At 34.8% G+C, this 21,729-nt stretch overlaps 1 protein-coding gene across 1 annotated transcript in view; it reads left to right on the top strand.

The window, feature by feature from the left end:
- Nucleotides 1–11,646, top strand: part of LOC145688899 (uncharacterized) — a 37,045-nt gene extending 25,399 nt beyond the window's left edge. The window contains exon 2 of the mRNA XM_081763067.1: nucleotides 10,774–11,646. Coding sequence (XP_081619193.1) covers nucleotides 10,774–11,598 — 825 coding nt within the window. The 3' untranslated portion in view covers nucleotides 11,599–11,646. The remainder of the gene's footprint in view (nucleotides 1–10,773) is intronic.
- Nucleotides 11,647–21,729: the final 10,083 nt, after the last annotated feature.

Genomic DNA, 21,729 nt, shown 5'->3' with positions numbered 1-21,729 from the left:
TCTCTTAGCAATACTACCCAGTTGTATAAAGCAAAGGCTGACGTAAGAGATCCGCGACGGTAGTTACACAGGCGTGTTCGGGTCACGACTAGCATATATTCGGTTTTTCCTTCAATTTTATCATGAGTTTTGTCTCGTAATGTTCTACGAGACGACACCAGTATCTCATGTTTGCGACGAGACTGTTTCACGCGACGAGATGAGACAACACCAAAGGTTTCATCTCATGGCCACACTAACTATATATAAGTAAACCCTATGACCTATGATTTTGACACTTTTCTTTGAAGCATAGATGCCTGCATCACACTGATGTGTTCGAATAGACTGCGTCTATAGACCTGATAGTGTTTCCTTACGCTCTCTTAATACTGTGTTACTGTTGTGTAACATTGAAGACTTACAGTACTTGATATCACTACACCCGAATATGGCGACTATTAATGTTAACTATATGACTTCTACACAGGTTTAATGGAAATGTATGACTGAGAAACCAGACAAAGTGCGTAAGTAGACACGGGTGTCCGGGGCCAGACCACCCTAACATCTTCTCACCTGAATTGGTTGAAAACGCTCACCTTTGAGTCTAGTTTTTTTCTTGCATTATGTTATACTTGTCGTGTAGTTCAAACTAAGCAAGAGAAAAAATATCGCAGTCTTCACGTTTTCGAGATATGCGAATGCGCACAATTATTTTCGCATTATGCGCAGTTTTGCGCAGGTGCAAACAATTCGTTTTATTTTTTTTAAAGCTATCGTGTATCTACTATGGCTTGCAAAGTTTTCTTGTTTTCTGTGGATTCGTTCTCGAAATATCACGACAAATTTGGTCTTTAATGAATCGACTGTATCTCAGAAACTACAGTTTTTTCGACAAATTCCTGCTAGTTACAGTAGTTTTGCAAAGTGTTCTATTAGTCTACCAAGATTCATCAAAATCGGTTGTTGTGACCCAGATACATTATGGATGTGTCATAGGCCCTTTAAAAGTAGTGGAAGAAATAATAAAAAAGGACTTGAACCATATAAATATTGTTACTTTACTATTTCAACGAAAGCAATGTTACAACTGTGCTGACGACCTTTACGGGGATGGAGATTTCACAAGTTTGGTTAGACCTCTCATAGAATTTGTGTAAAAGACCATAAAATCTAGGAGCAGCCTTGTCTATGGCTGACCTAATTCATTAAGCGGATGTCAGCTTCTTTTTTATATTTTCGAAATAAACCAATATATGTATTCCTTATTATAATAGGAGAATGCAGCTGGTAATCAGTTATTAATAAAAAGTCTTCAATAAGAAGCTATAATCTTTAACAGAAAATGGATAAGGAAAGTAAGAAGAAATGTAATTATTATAGCAATAATAACATCGTTAATAAGTAAGCAGTAGTTAGTATAATCATGACTTGTTTACAAACACGTATCTTGAAATCTTTTTTGAGTACTATATTTAGAAAGTTTAGAATATTTAGTTATTTTTCATATACACTGTAAAAAATTTAGCCTTAAATTTACTGACCGAATACCGTCAACTCTCGCTGCCATCCGATTACCCTAAATTTTACGGACCACCGTTTTTTCATAAAAACGGCAGACCGTATATTTAGAAGCAAAATAATATTGACCGTGTTTAGAAAAAAATTTGGTACCGTATATTTTACGGTAACTTACCGTAAAATTTAGGGATCGTTTTTTTTAAAAAAAAGCACAGGTGTGTTATTACCGTACAAGATTTACGGTAATTATCACACCGATTCCTTATCTGGAGGTCCTTGCCGGTCCAGCGTGCCCTCTTGCTAGATCCAGTAGGAATTCTTGCTGGGCAATATATATTGACCCAAGTTTTATCGAATTGCTGGAAACTGTATCAGTACACACACTAGCTAGCAATAATTTTTCCTTGATGGATGCAACTAGAGTGCACGCTGGTCCACTGGTGTTAAAGACTACTTAACTAAAGAAAACACAAAAGTGAATGAAAGAAGCGTTGCACCTACGACGTGCATAATATCCATAAGAATAAAATTGAAATTAATTCTTAGTTTGTAATATCGAACCCTTGTTCTGATATCATCTTGAACATTCATTGCTTTTTCTTTGCAAAATTACCAATTTTGTCATGTATTGAACAAAACACAAGAAGAGGATTCGATATTACATACAAAAAAAACTACTTCTTGAATTTTATAGCTGAGTTTTCGCACGCTTTGAAAATGTAGTTGGAACAAACATCCATGTCCTTTTAAGATATTCATAAATCGATATTCTGTTGCAGTGTTAAGACTAGCTTTATCGCATGTATTTTCGCTATGAGTATTAGTAGACTAATAGACCTCAAATATTCTAATCAGCGATTCATTCGATTAGTCGCATTATTACGGTTTCAGATAACCAAGCAGGCACCCGACAACATAGCTTAGAATGGCCAGAACCATGACTAAACAAGTGTAAAACCATATGACTTCTCACAGCATTGCCTACAGTATCCAGTATCCGCTATCCCAAATTGATAAATACCTGTTTGCATAATTATGTAACAGTGGCATCAATGCTCAAAAAAAAAGTTACCAAACTTCCAGAGTATCGAACTTTTGCATGTTTATTAAACGCTCAAATGTACTAACAAGACACCAGATCAGATTATAGGTACTCAGAACAAAATTAAAGATAAAAATATTTACAGAAATATTTTTCAAATCTAACAATTCATTTATCCAGAAAAAATAATGACAGCATGGGCGCCCGATGAAAATTTTCTAGGGAACTCATCTCCCTGGTTACTATATACCCTATTCCATTGGATATTTTTTAGTTGTATTAAGAAATTTAATACGTTTTCGTTAACTAGGGGAGCGACCCCCTGCCCCTCCTACGAGCACACATGAGTGACAGTATACTTTTATTTCTGTAACATGAAAAATTCCAGTTGATGTAACACAATTTATGTAATGCTGTACTAAATACGGTAAACTACGAAGCACTTATCCTAATTTTTTTCTTTTTTTAAAAAAAAAAGAAAAGAAGAAAGAATTTCAACATTGTGATTCTAATTCTAGTTTCACCACCACTCGTAGTTGGCTACATTATCATAAGACGTTAGTTTATACATCCAGCAGCTTCTATAGTTCACTGAGAGACAGCTTTGCTGGGTTCTTAGACTGTAGGAACTTTGCCCATGTTACAAGTAACTGTTGTCCTCTTGACCTGATTTACAGTCGTGAAATTTAAAACCGAAAGTTATAATAGAAGAAATTGTTTTACAACTATAAATTTTGGTATTTATTTTTTGTACGACCTTGTACTTAGTGAGAAATTCTAATTTGTAATTGTGAAAGTTGTGAATATTTGAAAGAATGTGAATAAATATTTTTATAGTCTTGTAAATAATAAATAAAGTAAATATTTTAAGTAAACACTTTTGTAATTTTCTTCAAAAAGATTCTAAAGTGACGGCTTATATTTTGAAGTCCCTATTCAAATTAACCGTCCCGGAAACAGGTTCGGATTCATTTTAACCAATTTGAAAATACTTATTACCAAGACTTCTTAATTAACTTGATTGTTATTACCTACGATTACAACTAGCATGTTCGAAAACGTATATGTGTGTCACCTTACGAAAAGACAAGCAAGCTGCTAGTTCGCTACTGAAAGGACAATGAATGAAAGCTGTCACTGATTATTGGCAACGAAAGATTCAGTTGTTAGTGCAGCATATTTTTAAAAAAAATAAACTAAACATGTAAACGTGTACTCGAGCATCTCATTTTAATTGGTTCGATGTGATTTATTGATTTATACATATATAATGTGTTTGACATATATATATATATATATATATATATATATATATATATATATATATATATATATATATATATATATATATATAGGCACGTAGCCAAGATTTCGTTAAGGGGGGGGTCCGTGACATGAAATACTGTGGTCATCACACCAGGAGCTCGATCATTCTAAACTATTTTACTGAAACATATATTGGTTCGTTTATCCAGGATTTCGTAACGGCGGTGGGGGGGGGGGGGTTGAAAAAATTCTGAAAGCCCAGGAGCTTGTGCTTTGTTAGGACAATAAAATGAGGATATGTTGGTAAGTATTTTAATAAAAAACTATGAAGAAATCTCGAGTAAAATAATAATAATAAAAAAACGTATTGAAGATTTTACAATATTTACGTTCTTCCTCAGTTTATTAAAATATAACAATTTTCCTTTCATTATGACCCCAACTATTATAAAAAGTACATATTCACTATTATAAAAACTACATACTCAATAATGTCTTGTAAACTATATTACAATATCTGTGCTCCTTTCTCTGTTGAATCGAATGCTAACAGAACATTCCACAGAAAAAATTTGTTTTTATTATTCCGCCAACTACTGTCGGTTCCAAATGACAGATTAAAGGAGCAGTAGAAAATTTTTCTTGAAATAACATGTTTGATACTGCAAAGATGCGATGACGAAAAATTATGATAAAAAATGTCCACACTGTTACACAACAACACTATGCTTTCGGAATTTTGAAATCTCCCTGACTAGTAGCAGAAATTCTGAGAATTCCGTAACTTTTCTAGAAATTTCAAATTCCCTGACTCTTCCAGGATATCTCGCTTAGCTCGCCACCATGTATTGCAAATATTACAAATCTCCTCATAAGAAAGAGTAACCAAAGCCTTCCTTTAGTTTTTTTAAATAATTTTTAACGTTGATCCTTCTCTTTCTCATTTTATTTTGTTCAATCCTTCCTTAATTTTTTTTTCATTTCTGGTCTCGAAGGGGGGGGGTCCGGAACCCCTGGACCCCTCTTTGGCTACGTGCCTGATATATATTATTTTTAAAGGAAGAAAATCAATCAACATTCTGGACTATATTTCATTATCTGAGTAATGTAGTCTTAGAATTGGTGTAATAAAGATCTTAATGACAGAGACGACGACTTCTATATAACTTTGGGGAGGCATTGAAATATGTGTAGTTCCTTGTCACAAATGCGAATAAAGATATCTACATCCAGGGAGGCCGATCCCTAAGATCAGCGCGCATGGTTAATGACGATATAATTCAGTATCACTTTTATATCAGTAAGTAGCTGTAACAAAGCATCAATTTTCATATCTACGAATAGGATGTTTTAGTACATGTTCTAGAAAAGTTTACACGGGTTTTTACATGGCATTTTGTTTACCTCAATATTATCAATGGAATGATATATGTCTCGTCATTGGAAGACTGTTAGGACTACGCGTATCATCCTTGGAAATATGTGTGTCAGTGTTAAGAGAAATGAAGCAACAAAGGGTACAATCCGATTGTTAACAGTTAATATTTTTCACTTTAGGAATCTGTTATCAAGATCAAAAAATTATTTTATGCACTAAGCATACAAGTTACAAAACACTAGTTGCTAATGTGGATTTACTAATAGATGAAAAGTTAACTCAATTATACTAATTTTCCTTTTATATCAACTAATCTTGGATCATATTTAATCCACATTAAACGTATTAACTACATAAAGAGAAACTTGCTCTGAAAACACTGGTCAACACTGAAAATGCTTCGGAGATAAAACTAATCAATTCTCACTAATTTGAGGGTGCTGATAACGAATATGAAATTCGTTTTTGAAGATTGGTTCGGGTTTCAAAGAAATACGTTATCATCCGATGTGCTCTGCTGGGCAAATTAAGGGTTCGTAGCAACAGAAGTTGTCTACTTATTTCAATAAACTTCCATTGTTTGACGGTTAGTTTCATTGCTACCCTCAGGGACATACGCAGGGGTGGGTCCTGTGGGTCTTGACACCCCGACTTGTTTGTAAATTTAGTCTAATTTCAGGTTATATTTTACAAATTGTAATATAATTTAGCTTCAAATTGTATTTGGACCCCCGAAAAGCTTAGGGCCCCTCCCGAAATAAATTCCTGTGTAGTCTCTGCCTATTCATATTGCTCGCACTTCATCGCTGACAAAGAAATATCAACCACTTCACGGTTTAATTTGTATTGAAGAGTTTGACAGAGAAAACATGTTGTGTAACGTTAGTTTGTAGTTACAATTTGCCATCTCGGAAGTAGTGGTAGTGGTATATTGGGCGGGAGGGTGGGTGCTGCTATTATTATTATTATTATTATTATTATTATTATTATTATTATTATTATTATTATTATTATTATTATTATTATTATTATTATTATTATTATTATTATTATTATTATTTATCTTTCTATGACTATACTAAGCAGAAACATGTCGCGTAAATGTGTTTGCAGTGAAGAGCAAATTGTTTTTAACGAAGTGAAGCGAAAAGTGGTATTTCGCTCCTATCATAAAGAAAACCTATCACTTGTCACTTGTACTTTGGCTGTAAAGTGGGAGATGTGGACAAGAACTGAGCACCACATATATGTTGTAATACTTGTTCTACAAATTTGCGGGACTGGCTACACGGAAAAAGGCCATGCGTGCCATTTGCAGCTCCAATGATATGGAGAGAACAGACAGATCATACTTCAAACTGCTATTTTTGCATAGTTCTTCCAATTAAAGGTATATCCAAAAAAAGAAAAAAAGTGGACTGCTACTTATTCAATTCAAATATTCCTTGAAATGTTCATCACTGAGCTACACTCTGAAGAACTAAAGGTTCCACAACTTCTCGTACCTTACTCCAGTGTTTTACCCGATGAAGAACAAAAGGTGAACAATGTCGACCCACATTGTCAAATTCTGCTGCAGATTCATCGTCTTCCAACGATTCTAACCTCAAAAAACCAAAATATCATTATCTATTCACCATATGATACTCAACCTGAATTAAATTACCTGGGGTTTTCAAAAAGTGGCGCAGAACTGCTGGCATCCAAACTCAAGAAGTGGGGAGCTTATTCTGAAGATCTAAAAGTGTTCGTGTTTTGAACAGGTCAGAATCTCCAAACAGTAGTTTCAGTGGAAAGTGACATATTACGTTGTAACTATGTAGGCCTAACTGATCTTATGAGTAAACTTAACATAGACGATAATCTCAATGAATGGCGGCTATTCATAGACGCATCAAAACATTCTTCAAATATATTCTGCGTAAACTTCCACAAATTGCTGAAACTAAAATCAGGTATGAATCCTTATTGGCACTCAAATTCGCCTCCTCAATTCAACTCCTCAATGATCCTGAATTTGATGCAGTGTTAGAAAATGAAGAGAGGATTGCATGAGATTCTTTCCGAAAAGTGGTGACGAATGTTTTGGAAAACGAGCGGTCTCAGAACTATAAGAAAGTAGAGTTGCACCTAATACCTTCTACCAAGCAATATGGTGTAATGTATCACTAAAAATACATATGTTCCACTCCCACATAGATTTCTTCCCAGAAAATTGCGGAGCAGTCATTGATGAACATGGAAAACATTTCTATTAAGTTATATATATGATGGAGAAACGATATCAGGGCTACTGGAGCAACTCTGCTCTTGCCGATTGTTGTTGGACGGAAAATTCCCAATTTTACCCTTTTCTCGTACAACACACACACACACACACACATATTATCATGATATCATTTGAAAGCCTGTTTTATTCTGAAGAGAATGACGTATAAGTCATGATACTCAAATAAATAATAGGGCCGCGGTTGCTCAGTGGTGGAGCGTTCACCTCTGGTGCTTGGGGTCCCGGGTTCGATCCCAGTCCCCGCCAAGTGAACTTTGTGGTGGACGAACACCGTGTGTGTGAGTTTCCTCGGGTTTCTCCCGTTTCCTCCTACTTTCTTCATTCTACCATTTTTTCATTACTCATCATCACCGTCTCCTTTAGCCTTACCGCCATAACCGTTGGACGTAAAACTCAGATTTCATTTCATTTCAAATAAATAATACTGTTCGGACTAATTTGATTTTATAGTTATCTCACTTTCTTTCTATATGAAATTTGGTATTGTCTAGCAGAACTGAGAAATATTTTTCCGTCACAACTATTGTAGGTATTACAATGAAACTTGGCACATATATTATTTATAAACTACAGTAGTTTTAAAGGTATATTATATTTGGGTGCCTTTAGTTGGGGCCGTACCAGGGGGTGCTACATTTGAACAAAGGGACTTTTGGACGGGAAATTCCCAATTTTACCTTGAATTTCCTTCTTCTTATACATCATGTACACATGTGCATAGTACCATTTGCAAGCTTGGTTTATTCTGAAGTGAATGGCGTATGAACCAAGATAATCGGATGAACAGAATTGAAGCAATAGCTACTTAAGTGAAAGACCAAATAGGCTTGTTGGCTATCCAATAATTACAACAAACATTAATCTTTTCGGGTTCGATTCCCAGTGAGAGGGCATTAAAATTCAAACGTGTTACGTCACGTCTCATATAACCTAAGTACAGCAATGGGATACTAAACTCCAAAAACCAACATCAGTAAACATTCATTTTGAAACATAATTGCGAATTTATAAAAGTAAAACATATTAAAATTAAAATACCCTTTTCCGCTCTTTCCTTCCTCTTCTACTTTGTAATACTGTGGGACGATGATTGAAGAATACATCTAAAGTAAAATGATAGTTCGGTGACTTATCCATTGGCAGATTTGTCCATTGGCAGATTTGGTAATTGGCGGATTTGTCAATTGGCAGATTTGTCCATTTTCACAATTGGCGCATTTGGTAATTGGCAGATTTGGTAATTGGCGGATTTGTCAATTGGCAGATTTGTCCATTCTCACGATTGGCGCATTTGGTCATTTTCGCGTTTGGCGCATTTGGTAATTGGCAGATTTGGTAATTGGCAGATATGGTAGTTGGCAGATTTGGTAATTGGCAGATTTGTCAATTGGCTGATTTGTCCATTTTCGCAATTGGCGCATTTGGTCATTTTTGCGTTTGGCGCATTTGGTAATTGGCAGATTTGGTAATTGGCAGATTTGTCCATTTTCACAATTGGCGGATTTGGTCATTTTCGCGTTTGGCGCATTTGGTAATTGGCAGATTTGTCCATTGGCGGATTTGTCAATTGGCAGATTTGTCCATTTTCACGATTGGCGCATTTGGTCATTGGCAGATTTGTCCTAGGCCCTTGTTGTTTAGGTATCTAAGGCGTCGCGATAGAGGAGGGGAAAGGATATGGAAAGGTGTAGGCTAGGACCTATGTTAAAGGTGCAATCTCTGCATTTGTCTGGTGTGGCTGAGGAAAAACCCTATAAATACCTCGCTCAGGACGGACAACCTAAATAAATCATAAAGAATATAAAATAAATATTATGTAAATTTAATTTTTATCCTAGATATCATGATAGATTTTAATATTAATGTAGCCTAAGGTACAAAGAAAATATTAAGTAGGCCTATATATTTGGTATGTACTTACTTAAGAACAGCACTCCCATATTTACTGAAACGAATACGAACAGTTACGAAGAAAACTCTAGCTGCTACTGTCTTTGGCTGTAAACGAGGAATGTTCGTAAGCACAATACAAACTAAATCAAAGTTTAGAGATGCGTAATTCTTAAGAATTTATAATTCTGTGCGCACAGTCACCAGGAAATTTGTAAACTTACACAAACACACATACACTAATGACCCAGTATTCGCCCATGTATACATATTTACATTCACTATACGCAGATTTTTTTCTGTTACATCGATTAATCTTCTTCACAATCAATTTTCTGGTTGGGAAAAAACATCTTCTGATTGGGAAAACCAAACTGTTATAATAGTTGGAGTGATAATTTAATTGAGAAATATTTCATCTTATTGCATTGCATTTAATTCAACAATGGGAAGATTAATTTTGATAGATCTTAAATAAGCATTGTTGTAATGTTTCGAATTTAACTGAATATGTTGATCGATGTGTAATGTTGATAAATATTAACGAATGCAAAGCAAGATAACTTGTGAGAATTTATGTGAAATATGTACAACGGATTATGTTTGGAACAAATAGGATGTTGAATTTATACTGAATTTTAATGAGATTAATCAGATACGTAAATACATTCAATCTATAAATGATTGAAGAGAGGTTCAAATTTCCCTGCAATATTGAGAGATTACAAGCAATTTCTCTTTTTCCCTTTTCTTCAAAATTTACTCAAAATTTCCCTGCGCCAAGGGAAATTTCCCTTCAATTGGCATCACTGAGCGGACTTCGCTTCGCGAAACCAGTTTTCTAAACGAGTCGTCATTTGTGTTCACCTACAACTAGCGCCCTAAGTGGCGGTTGGCTGAAACTTTGTACAATATTACCAACTCCATATATTAAAATTACCGCATACCCCTCATTCCTATAAAATAGACGAAAACACATAAATATCACCCTTGTAACCTTAGTTTCTGATCCTCCATCGTATATTGTTCAAAGAGATTCCAATGAGTTTTTGTATATTTTAGAAAGGTACATTCTTTGTTTAGAAAAAAAAACCTGGCCTCTCTTTCAAAAAGCTTTCACTCTTACCTACATCTGAAATAAGTTAAACAAATGTGGATTTTCTTTGGTCAATTGATATGATCATTTAGACCAAAGTGTGAGAATTGCCTAAATACTATTGTCAGATATGGGCTTCTAAATTAAGGCAGGCCGGGGAGATTTTTTGAACAAGATTGTACATTGTTCCAGACTACTTTTTAACACGTAAATACAAATTATTATTATTATTATTATTATTATTATTATTATTATTATTATTATTATTATTATTATTATTATTATTATTATTATTATTATTATTTCAGTGTGATACTACGGCCAATACTATCCGTGTGAGGAAGGAAGTGGGAAGAGTGAGCAAACCGACATCATGTGGAGTCAAGTCATGGCTATGTCTCAACAACGTTGTCAACACTGCTGTTATCCGTAAAGAAAGGAATGCAAATGAAATTTTGGTCTCTACATCACTTGATCTTTCCAATGAAACATCAGTTAATAGAAAACAAAGCCTAGATAAATATTCCCCATTTATTCGTCCCAACGTAATTAGTTTCCAACCTTTATATGAAGTTCATCAAGCAAAGGTTCACAAAAGAAATGCACCAACTAAAGTGGCATACAGACCTAACGTTGTAAGTGCAGGTTCTCAGAAACGAAATACATTCTTATCAACTCTTCGGAAGCATAATAACAAAGTGCAATCAGCTCATCAGGAACATGATAAAAAGGTAGAATCAAGAATTTTCTACGACCCTGAGACTGAAAAGATAATCTACTACAGGACAAATGCCACAAGACGAAATTTCAGGCACCTAACAACACATCGTCCTCTTTCGGCAAAGGAACTTGAAGAGCTCGTAATAGCAAGTAATCCAGAGTATCGTGCTCTACAGTATCATAGACGTCACCCACAACATTTAAGAATTTCACCTGAAGACGAATCATCAGGAAATGAGGTCAAGGAGCACTTCCTAAGAAGAGGACGAAAAACAAAATTACACAAAATGCCGGTATTTGTGGATGATTTATCTGACGTTGAAATCGTCACTAGGTACGATGTATCTAGGCACAATGATGAACCTTCAGAGACCAGACAGTATTTTGTGAACAAGGCAAAGAAGAAGGGCTAAAGTTGTAAACGAAAATGGAATGTTATTTATATTCATTTAATACAAGCCAATATATACAATATTCCATATTTTTGTGTTGAGTCAATAAACATTAACTTTAAGACGATTCTACATTCTATTTTTCTGCTGTATAAAAAACTTTATATTATATGTATGTATGTTTGCAACGACTGGGCTGGATTGTAGAGAGGATAACTGGAAGTGTTCTGAGAGGTACGGACAGGAGTGTAACCACGTGGCAGATGGGATCACGGCTCCCAAACGACTTCCTCTCCCCTCCAAATGAGATTCGCACGTTATGTATTTTTTAAACTTGTTTAAAACTTACAGCAAATGGAAGATGTTTATAATTGAATATGAAAGAAAAATATTTTTAGAAACCAAATCATATCAATACCAGAGATGGCATCAAGATCCAAACTTGTATCGAAATTTCGAGACAACCCTGAAATCGAGACGGATGTTTCTAAGTCGAGAAGAGATCAAGATTAGTCGAGACGAGATTAAGATCAAGATCGGCACTTGTGATTGGAGAGGAGATCGAGCCCAGTATCGAAATTTTCGGTCTCATCTAGAATATTGACCAAAAAAAAACAAAAAAAAAAACTGAAATTTCCTCTACACAAAATTCGTTACGTTGGTTGTCATATGCAAGAAAGTGAAACTATTGTTCTTGGATGGTCGCAGTAATAGGTGTAGAATAGGGTGGGCCGATTTTTTTTTTTTTTTTTTTTTTTAATTTCGATTGGTCGGTTGCGGAAAAGTTGCCTCGTGTTGGTGGTAGTCCACACAGAAAATTTGGATTTCTTGATCAACCCTTTCTTTTGTCTCATGTGACTTGAGTATTTTCATAGCTGCGGCTAAGCAACTCGCGATACAACGAAGAAAATTGTGCTGCACAGCCATCCCCTTGATGACCTTCTGCTTACACAAGTGTCTGCTAGTATTCGCAGAATACCGATGATGATGATATTTTTTATTTTCATTTTTAATATAAACGCTTGATGTAGGGTTAGTGGTGTAATGTTTATTCCCCTTTCTAATAATCTGGACTCATCTATTCAGATATCCATCAATTTACGATTATCTGAATCCGATTACAACTCTATTATTGGATACCATATCAGGATATCAGAGTAGAAAATACCAGTTACATGATCGTACAGGTGATCTTAAGTTACTTATTCCATATGAATTTCTTTTGTTCCTGACTTTTTTTAAAATCACAAATTCTTGGAATCGTGAATTACTGATAATTGCGACGTGTTGACGTTAGCAATTATCATATAGTTCTGACTCATAGATCTCCGTGCATTGAATGTAACAAACACTGATTTCCCGTTGAGTGCTAACTTCAGTAGCGTACACAGAGTTGATTACTCGATGCTTGATTGACTCAGCAAAAGTTTTACTACTGATAAACTGCAATGACGTGGCCTGTTGAATTCGTTGTTGTTTACCAGCATTTCGGAAAATGTATATTTTACACACAGTTTAATTGCTTTCAAAATAGACAAATAGACTGTAGATATAAAGGGCACTACCAAATAAAATGGGGACGGAAAGCGAAACGATTGTTAGCTTGAATGCAGTGAGAAGAGATTCCTACTTGTAAACCAAGGATGAACAAAATGTTTTATGATTTTGTACAACTGTTTCTCAACTCGCAAAATGGATTCCAGTGCTACATGTTTTTACTGGCTTCTCAATAAGAACAGCTTTCGATCGAACACCTTTAAATTCAGTCGTACAAATTCGCAGATTTTTCTAAGGATGCAAAACTGACATTAAAGAATAGTCATTACTTAATATTAAAAAAATAAATAAATGAAATATTTCAGTTTAACCGCTCCCGATTATGCCTTTTAGGTTAAGGCAAGAGTATGATGGTGGAATAATTGGTGGAATGAGAATGTAGGTGGAAATTGGAGTACCTCGAGAAAACACACAGGCACGATGTTGTTCACCACACACTTACTTGGCCGGGATCGAACCAGGTACCCCATGTACCAAAGGTAAGCACCCCTACCACTGAGCCACTGTAACCCCCATTTCATATGATATATTTACCGATTGCCTATACACTGTAAAGGCCTAAAACAATAAGAAATAAAGACTGTAAGAAGAAAGAAAACATTCAAAAATTGTAAGTTCCCCCTAAAAAAAAAAAAAAAAAAAAAAAAAAAGTTGTGAAATATGTCAAAATAAGTCACCAGGAAACTTCTTAGAATTTTTATCTAGTGTGAATTAAGAATTTTGGAGGAGTCGATTCTGATTCCCGTGCACTCTCGAATCTGCCTTGGACAATGGCATACACTAGTGGATAGCTCCAAGTTGAAACCTCCCTATGGAAAAATAAAACTTTGCTATATTAAGATATTTAAATAACAAGAGTACTAAAAGGAAATGAAATTTAGTGCTTGAACTCCCTTGACAAAATTCTGGGAGTTCAAGCACTAACCTACCCTAAATGACGCCTCTGTTACGGCCCTTGTCTTAATAATAAATAGCAAAGCATATTAATACTCAACACCATCACTATTCGTTTTGAAATAAAAAAATGAAACAATAAAGTTTAAGTTGCAATTTAATCGTGACAATAGATTTAAATTTGCATATTCCTTGCATACTAGCGCCTGTATTGACCTCAGGCATGCAGCGCAGGTAGCAACATCTATTAACCCGACTGCTAACTATTGGGAATTAGCGTTACTCACAGACTAAGACGTTTCCATTTTATAATAAGCATTATATTAATTGTTTGCAGTTTTACATCCCTTTCCAGATTTTAAGAATCTATGCTGCGTTTATCCTCACTTTTTCGACTTTTAATAATTTAAAGCCAATGAAAAAGAAAAATTTAGAAATAGTGGAACATAGCATCTACAAAATACAATTTTTTTTTTTTAAGTAATAATTAGTGTTACCCACGAGACGAGACGAGAAATAAGGTTTTGCCATCTCACCTCGATTCTTCGGAAGATTTCTTCTCGTCTCGTTTTCCAAACTTATATATAAAGTTTATGCCTTGATTTTCTTCTTGATTTCATTTACAAGTTAATTGGAATCCTTCCTCGTCATGAGAGGTCCGCAAATGGTGTGATATAACCAGTCTCGGACTAAGGGGTATAGGGCCCCGGCAGGAGCCTCACTTGAAGGCCCCATCTTCCCTTCGGGGGTTGGCTTTTCTTCATAAAGCTGTCAGCTTCATTTACGCATGGTAATGGGACCCCAGGGTGGGGACCTGTTCTGCTTCTTTATGATGTTGCAGTAACTAATAAACAACTAACAGAAAACCCCAGCAGGACTTCATAAAACTAGTCTCATTTCGACATTCACGGGACCTCAATACACATTTAGACAATATGGTACTGGGCCCCCATTCTTCATGTTGTTGAAATATATTTTTACTAAGCCACAAAGAGCCCCAAATAGGACTTTATAATACTGTTAGTTTCATTCCAATAATGGGACCCCAAAACCTTGCCCAAGACTAGATTAAATGCTGGAACCACCGAACTCTAGGAACGGAACAAACTACAACGAGGCCTAACTATGCTCCAAAACAGCAGACATGTTTTATCTTACTTACTATGTTATTCAATATTCATTATATATATATATATATATATATATATATATATATATATATATATATATATATATATATATATATATATATATATATGTTTAGAGAGGGCCCCGGCAGGGATCGCTGCCCTCCTGCCCTGGCCATTCCGAATCTGGATATAACAACATTTTATTGCGTAATGATATATATATATATATATATATATATATATATATATATATATATATATATATATATATATATATATATATATATATATATACAGTGGCGGCGATTACACGTTAAAACTGGGGAACAAGACATGATCTGAATATTTGCATATCAATGTTAGTTTTTCTTGTTGCTTCTAACACTTTGCTTGACGAAAGGTTGTATAACTAATAGGATACTATCTTTTTCAGTTAAAATACCGTATATCGTATTTCATATTTTATTAAGTAATTTGACAAGACCAACGCAAGTAGGTACTAGTCCTTTGTATTCTAAGGAACGAAAATGTAAGAAAAGATTTGATTCCTTGCTCATGAACATCTTAAAATTCTGTCTGGAAAATTGTGTGATCAGATTATTTAATAACAAGTTTGCAAAGCAAATAAATAAAAAGAATAATATTAATCATAGTAATGAATAATGAAGCTTGTTTTGTAAAAGTTACATTGAAACTGGGGATTAATGAACAACTTATTTAATTCCACATATGCCATTAAATGTATATTATTACTCTTAGAAAATGAAAGACAGTAAATACTACAAGCATGTGCTACGACATTTAAAGAAATATGCAATTGCCATATTAATTGCTTTGAAGTGCAATTAAAATGCAATTCCTGTAGCTTTCTTAACTCCACGGGAAGACAAATAACCAATACGTACTCACGCAATGGCAAATATTATATGGCGTATTTTTTTCTATGAACCGGTAATACATACAAAAACTACATTTCCAAATGAAACTATACATTAATGGGGCGTTTCAAAAAAGTGAGGGGGCAACTGTCCCCCTTTGCCCCCCCCCTCTAATCGTCGCCGCCCTTATAAGCTTTTATACATACATGAATCATGTAATACTAGAACAGTATTCGTGCTCTAAGACTTGGATGAACCAGTGTTCACCACGAGACCCGAAGATATTTCTTGTCTTGTCTTGATTCTTGTCTCTAGAAAACGAGACACAAATTGTCATGTTTTCTCGTCTCGTGTCGTGACCAGAACAGACGAGAAATTTCTTATCTCGTGGGCAGCACTATTAATACGTAATTGTTTTCAAAATCTTCCATATAGTCCAAACATTCCATATGATCGAGAAATACAGGAGAAATGTTATAAACTGCGCACCCAGATTTCTGGCGAATTAGAAAAGGCTTAGGAACAGTTCGTAGTTATTTTGCAGATTTAAATCTAATTTACTTTCAGAACTTTATTATCCTTCATTTCCATTAAACTATTTACTAAAATTAAAGAAAAGGTATCAAATATCCTATAGTGGGATCAGTGACGTAACTAAGGAGGGAACGGGTCTTGTGTCCCGGACGCCAGATTGGGGGGCGCAAAACTGGACAAGTATTTATTTTCACTATGAGGCAAGGAAAAGAGTTTTAGTGAACTATAGATCACAAAAAAGCATCTCAGAAACTTAACAGGACAACAACGGCTCACTTACCTTAGGATCATATTCATAGAGCATAAATTAGCTTCAGACTATCTTCTGAGGACATTGTAATAGCCTTTGCAGCCAAAAGAGTCCACAAAGTTAAATTTTAGTTCCAGCATTTTGTGTTTTCATTTAACTTACACATCGATTTGCAAAATGTCCGAGTATAATACTTGAGACAACAGCTTGACTGTTTGTCATTATTAAATATTCTAGTCTTAAGCAGCAGACTGTTGATTTGTTCTATACATATGCACATCTCGATATAATTCCAAAACCATTGTGATTCGCAGTTATTATAATAAGACTTCAAGAATATCTCAAGCATGCTACTCTCAGTTATTTGACAATCAAATACTAATTAGTTTGGTGTTTTATCTTGTACTAAAAATTAAATTATGTACTGTAATTTTGAAATGAAGCTTTACCACTTGAAGAAAAAACGAATAGAAGAATTACTGTGTGATGCCAATATTAGGTGTAGTCGAGGAGCGTTTTGGTTTGGTTGGTCAGAGTGGGGTGCACTAAGGCAAGTTCTTCCCCCGGGCGACAACTAGCCTAGTTGCATCGTTGAGTGGCCGTACTGTTACAGAACCTTTATTAATTTACTTTTCTGTTTGTTAGAATCAAATCTTGGAACTTAAGTTTCACGCATTAACTAGAGCTCTGAAATGTTATACAATCACGTAAAGATGACAATAAAATATCTTCACACCGCTTTCTATAAGATTAACAAGTAGAAATGGCACTTGTACACCACATAAAAGAATTTGGATATTGTGGCGTAATATTGGGTCTCAATTAATGTTAATGTTTTCTCAACTAAAACGGAAGTAATATTAAATTTCAATCACTCCCAGTTTTGGTAAAGTGTTCGGGATAATCAGATACGTTGCCTTGAGAAGCTGAATCGTTACTAAAAACTGCTTCTCGCTATCTGTTTCCGTTTTCGTTGTATGGCGATAAACGTTGATAATAGAAGTGCCTAATTTGATCCACTTCCGATTTAAATAGGGAGTTAACGGGGGAGGTGGAACCTATCCTTGGGATAATGAATCTATTAAGAAAACCACACCTTGATGTCTCTTATTGTTTTTGCTCTGATATCTGTCGACAGACGGACGGACAAAGCCGTTCTATAAGACTTCCGACACTTACACATGGCATAGTTTTAAAATAAAATCATTGTTGAGCGCTTGCTACTTATACAACCTACGCTCACATGGGAGTTTAGCTGATTACAGAGTACTAGGCATTATGTTGACTATATCAACAAGTTGAAATAATTTTTCTTTTCGTAATATATAATATTGACTAAAGACTAAAAAATAAGATATAATAAAAGGAAGAAATGGTTTAAAACAATGCTTTTTATAAAATATACTAAAAGGAAAATATGTAGTTGGTGACGTAGCTCACCAGTACTGCCTCACTAACAGAAGTTTAGAAGAAAAATTTTCCAAAAAAGTTTTTTAAAGAGTAAAATTAACAAATGAGATAACACTAAAAACATTGACCGCTCTTCCTAATATTGAGGATTAAGTTTGCATAGGTATTAGGAAAACGGTTCACTCGCACCTAATTATTTTAATTTCACCCCCCCCCCCCACACACACACAGAAAATTGAAATTTGACATTTCCTTTCATCTTTTAGGCTCGAGTACAGCATAGGAGCTAATGTGTACGGCGATCAAATATATTTGAGATCACCGCCACTCATGTTCTAGGTTAACCGCAAAAGGAACATCCTAAGTTCGAAAATGGACCTAAATATGGTACCAACAATATCACCTCACATGTCCTGAATTAAGAGTATGGAAAAATTCGTTTTCACACACGTGATAAAAGATACTGAGCTGCCTTGCTCATTAGTTGATCATTGGCTAGTACGAGATTCCTAGCGTGGGGTTATATCTTTAAAAATAGCGGAAGGTGTGTATCAGAGCGCGCTCAGGTGGATGGGGGTGGAATTGAATTTGAATTTATGTTATGGTATTTATTTATTTACCGCAATATCAATTAGAACCAAATACGAAAGTGGAGTCATTAATCTTTGGATATCTACATCCTATATGTCTTGCACATGGTAAATTTGTGATTGTATTTCTGTGAATTCTTGATATCAATAAAATTGCTTCAGATTTTATTATATCTTTAAAAATAGCGGAAGGTGTGTATCAGAGCGCGCTCAGGTGGATGGGGGTGGAATTGAATTTGAATTTATGTTATGGTATTTATTTATTTACCGCAATATCAATTAGACCCAAATACGAAAGTGGAGTCATTAATCTTTGGATATCTACATCCTATATGTCTTGCACATGGTAAATTTGTGATTGTATTTCTGTGAATTCTTGATATCAATAAAATTGCTTCAGATTTTATTATATCTTTAAAAATAGCGGAAGGTGTGTATCAGAGCGCGCTCAGGTGGATGGGGGTGGAATTGAATTTGAATTTATGTTATGGTATTTATTTATTTACCGCAATATCAATTAGACCCAAATACGAAAGTGGAGTCATTAATCTTTGGATATCTACATCCTATATGTCTTGCAGATGGTAAATTTGTGATTGTATTTCTGTGAATTCTTGATATCGATAAAATTGCTTCACATTTTACATTTGCAAAGAAATAAAAACAGACGCTCTTATTTAAAAATCTTTGCTATGAGTCTTTATGACTTAGAAAATTTGCTATCTGAATTCTGTGTAATCGTACGTCTTAGAAGAATGTCAAGTGTACGGTAGACTCATTCAGACACCACTCTATGGAATCATCACTAACAACATAGGGACATTAATGATCACTTTTTCCCCTCCTCAAAGCGAGAATATTTAGCATATCACACGTTCGTTCACAGCTTTTGCCTCATTTTGCGAACCAAAAATACTTCTTTCGCAAATATATATATATATATATATATATATATATATATATATATATATATATATATATATATATATATATATATATATATAAAAGAGAACGTACAAAATCCTTTGTCCGCTCATCACGCTAATACGGCTGAACCAATTTCTTTCATTTTTGGGGGGTTATTAGGATTTGGACCCTAGATGGTTTTTATCATATCACTTTAATTTTTAATTACCAGTGTCTTGAGATAATTGACCATTCAAGTGTCCATAACGTACAAATCCTTTGTTATTAGTTCATCATAGGTAAAAATAAACGTATTTATATGCAACCCGCATGACCGTGTCACTCGGCGGGTTAACATAAATGACAGGCGATATACAGCGGAAAATAGCTTGAATCTTCTGTTTAAAATTTTTTAATTGATTTGCTTATTTTTACAGACACTTTTACAATATGCCAGCACCGGGATGACCGCAGCGAAGTTGGGCGGGTTAACATAAATGACAGGCGATATAATGTTAAGATTTACTGCAATCTTCTATGGTTTTTATCATATCACTTGAAAGCGAAAAAGTAAAAATTATCTAAGTAACAAAGTTTATTGCGTTCCGGGGTGACCGCAGCGAAGCGGGGTGAACGCTGCTAGTATATATATATATATATATATATATATATATATATATATATATATATATATATATATATATAGCGTGTCCACTATACCAAGCTATTTCTGTAAAGTTTTTCTCACTTTTCATTTGCAAATTTACAATAAATTGCCCAGTTAATTTTATGCTCTTTATGGGGCTGAATTAACATTGAATATTCTTAGGCTGTCAAATGTCCCGGTTTGACTGAGGCAGTTCCGGTTTTGAGAGGTCTTCCCGGCGGGTTTCATGTTTAGTCCCGGTCAGACGGAAAATTTAGTTTTATAGTCGCAGAGTTACTTAACAACTTCTAGCACTTTTTCCAGAGAGAAGTTTAATGAAAAAATCAATAGTGAGAGGATTAATGCTATGCAAAATGAACTTTGCAATGTCTTGGAGTGAATTCTTTGATAAAATAAAGAACAATAAGTTTTTTTTTTTTTTTTTTTTTTTAAGAAATATTCATCCAATTGAAAAGTATAAGTGCGAATAAGTCCAGTAGTTCTTTTCCTTCTCGTTTTAGCAATGTTAAACTAGTTAGTTGTTAAATTTTGTCTTGCTTAAAAAAAAAAAAAAAAAAAAAAATCAGCAGAAACAAGTCTTCAGAGAAATTGACGGTGTTAATGAGAAATGAGTGAAATGGTGGAATGAAGAAAGTGGGAGGAAACGGGAGAACCCCGAGAAAACCCACGTGCACGGTGTTTGTCTACCACAAAGTCCACACGGCGCGAGCTGGGATCGAATCAGGGACCCCAAGCACCGGGGGTGAACGTTCTACCACTGAGCCACCGCGCCCCCAGACTAAGAACATATTACTAGTCAAATGAACAGAATAATTGTTGAACTTGGTTAGTATTGCATAATGAATATCGAAAGTTGAATTTACTTGTCAGCAGGCATAACAATGACATACTCAGGGGACTTCAGTGAGAGAGACAATTACTTCTCCCACGCCCTGAGTTTGAGATGATATGTTTTATCAATAATATACTAATGAAAAGTTGACAATCTACATAGTATATATCAGACAGTCTTTCCCCTTTCCAGCAAAACATAGAATGACGCTATGCTTTATTTCGTTCTGTCTTTTCCTATTTTTTTATTTTTCTAAGGACTAGTATTGTCAAAATTACGCATAAATTTTAATATCAAAAAATATTGTAAACGATTTTCAACTGCTCTCTTTTGTTCAATACATTCTGCTTTCATCGCTATAAAAACTAAGACTTTCCTTAAAAGTCTTAAAAGCAGGATAAAAGGGAGGGGAAGGCGGGGGACGCCGTTACCCCACTTCCAAAATAATATCAACGGCGTCCCCCTACTTCCTAAAAAATACAATGGGCAAAGGTAGGCACGGGA

This window comes from Thermobia domestica, chromosome 7 (assembly GCF_964235325.1).
Source record: "Thermobia domestica chromosome 7, izTheDome1.hap1.1, whole genome shotgun sequence".
In the NCBI taxonomy this organism is placed as follows: domain Eukaryota; kingdom Metazoa; phylum Arthropoda; class Insecta; order Zygentoma; family Lepismatidae; genus Thermobia; species Thermobia domestica.
The sequence above is the reverse complement of the archived record's forward strand: the minus strand, read 5'-3'. Positions and strand labels throughout refer to the sequence as shown.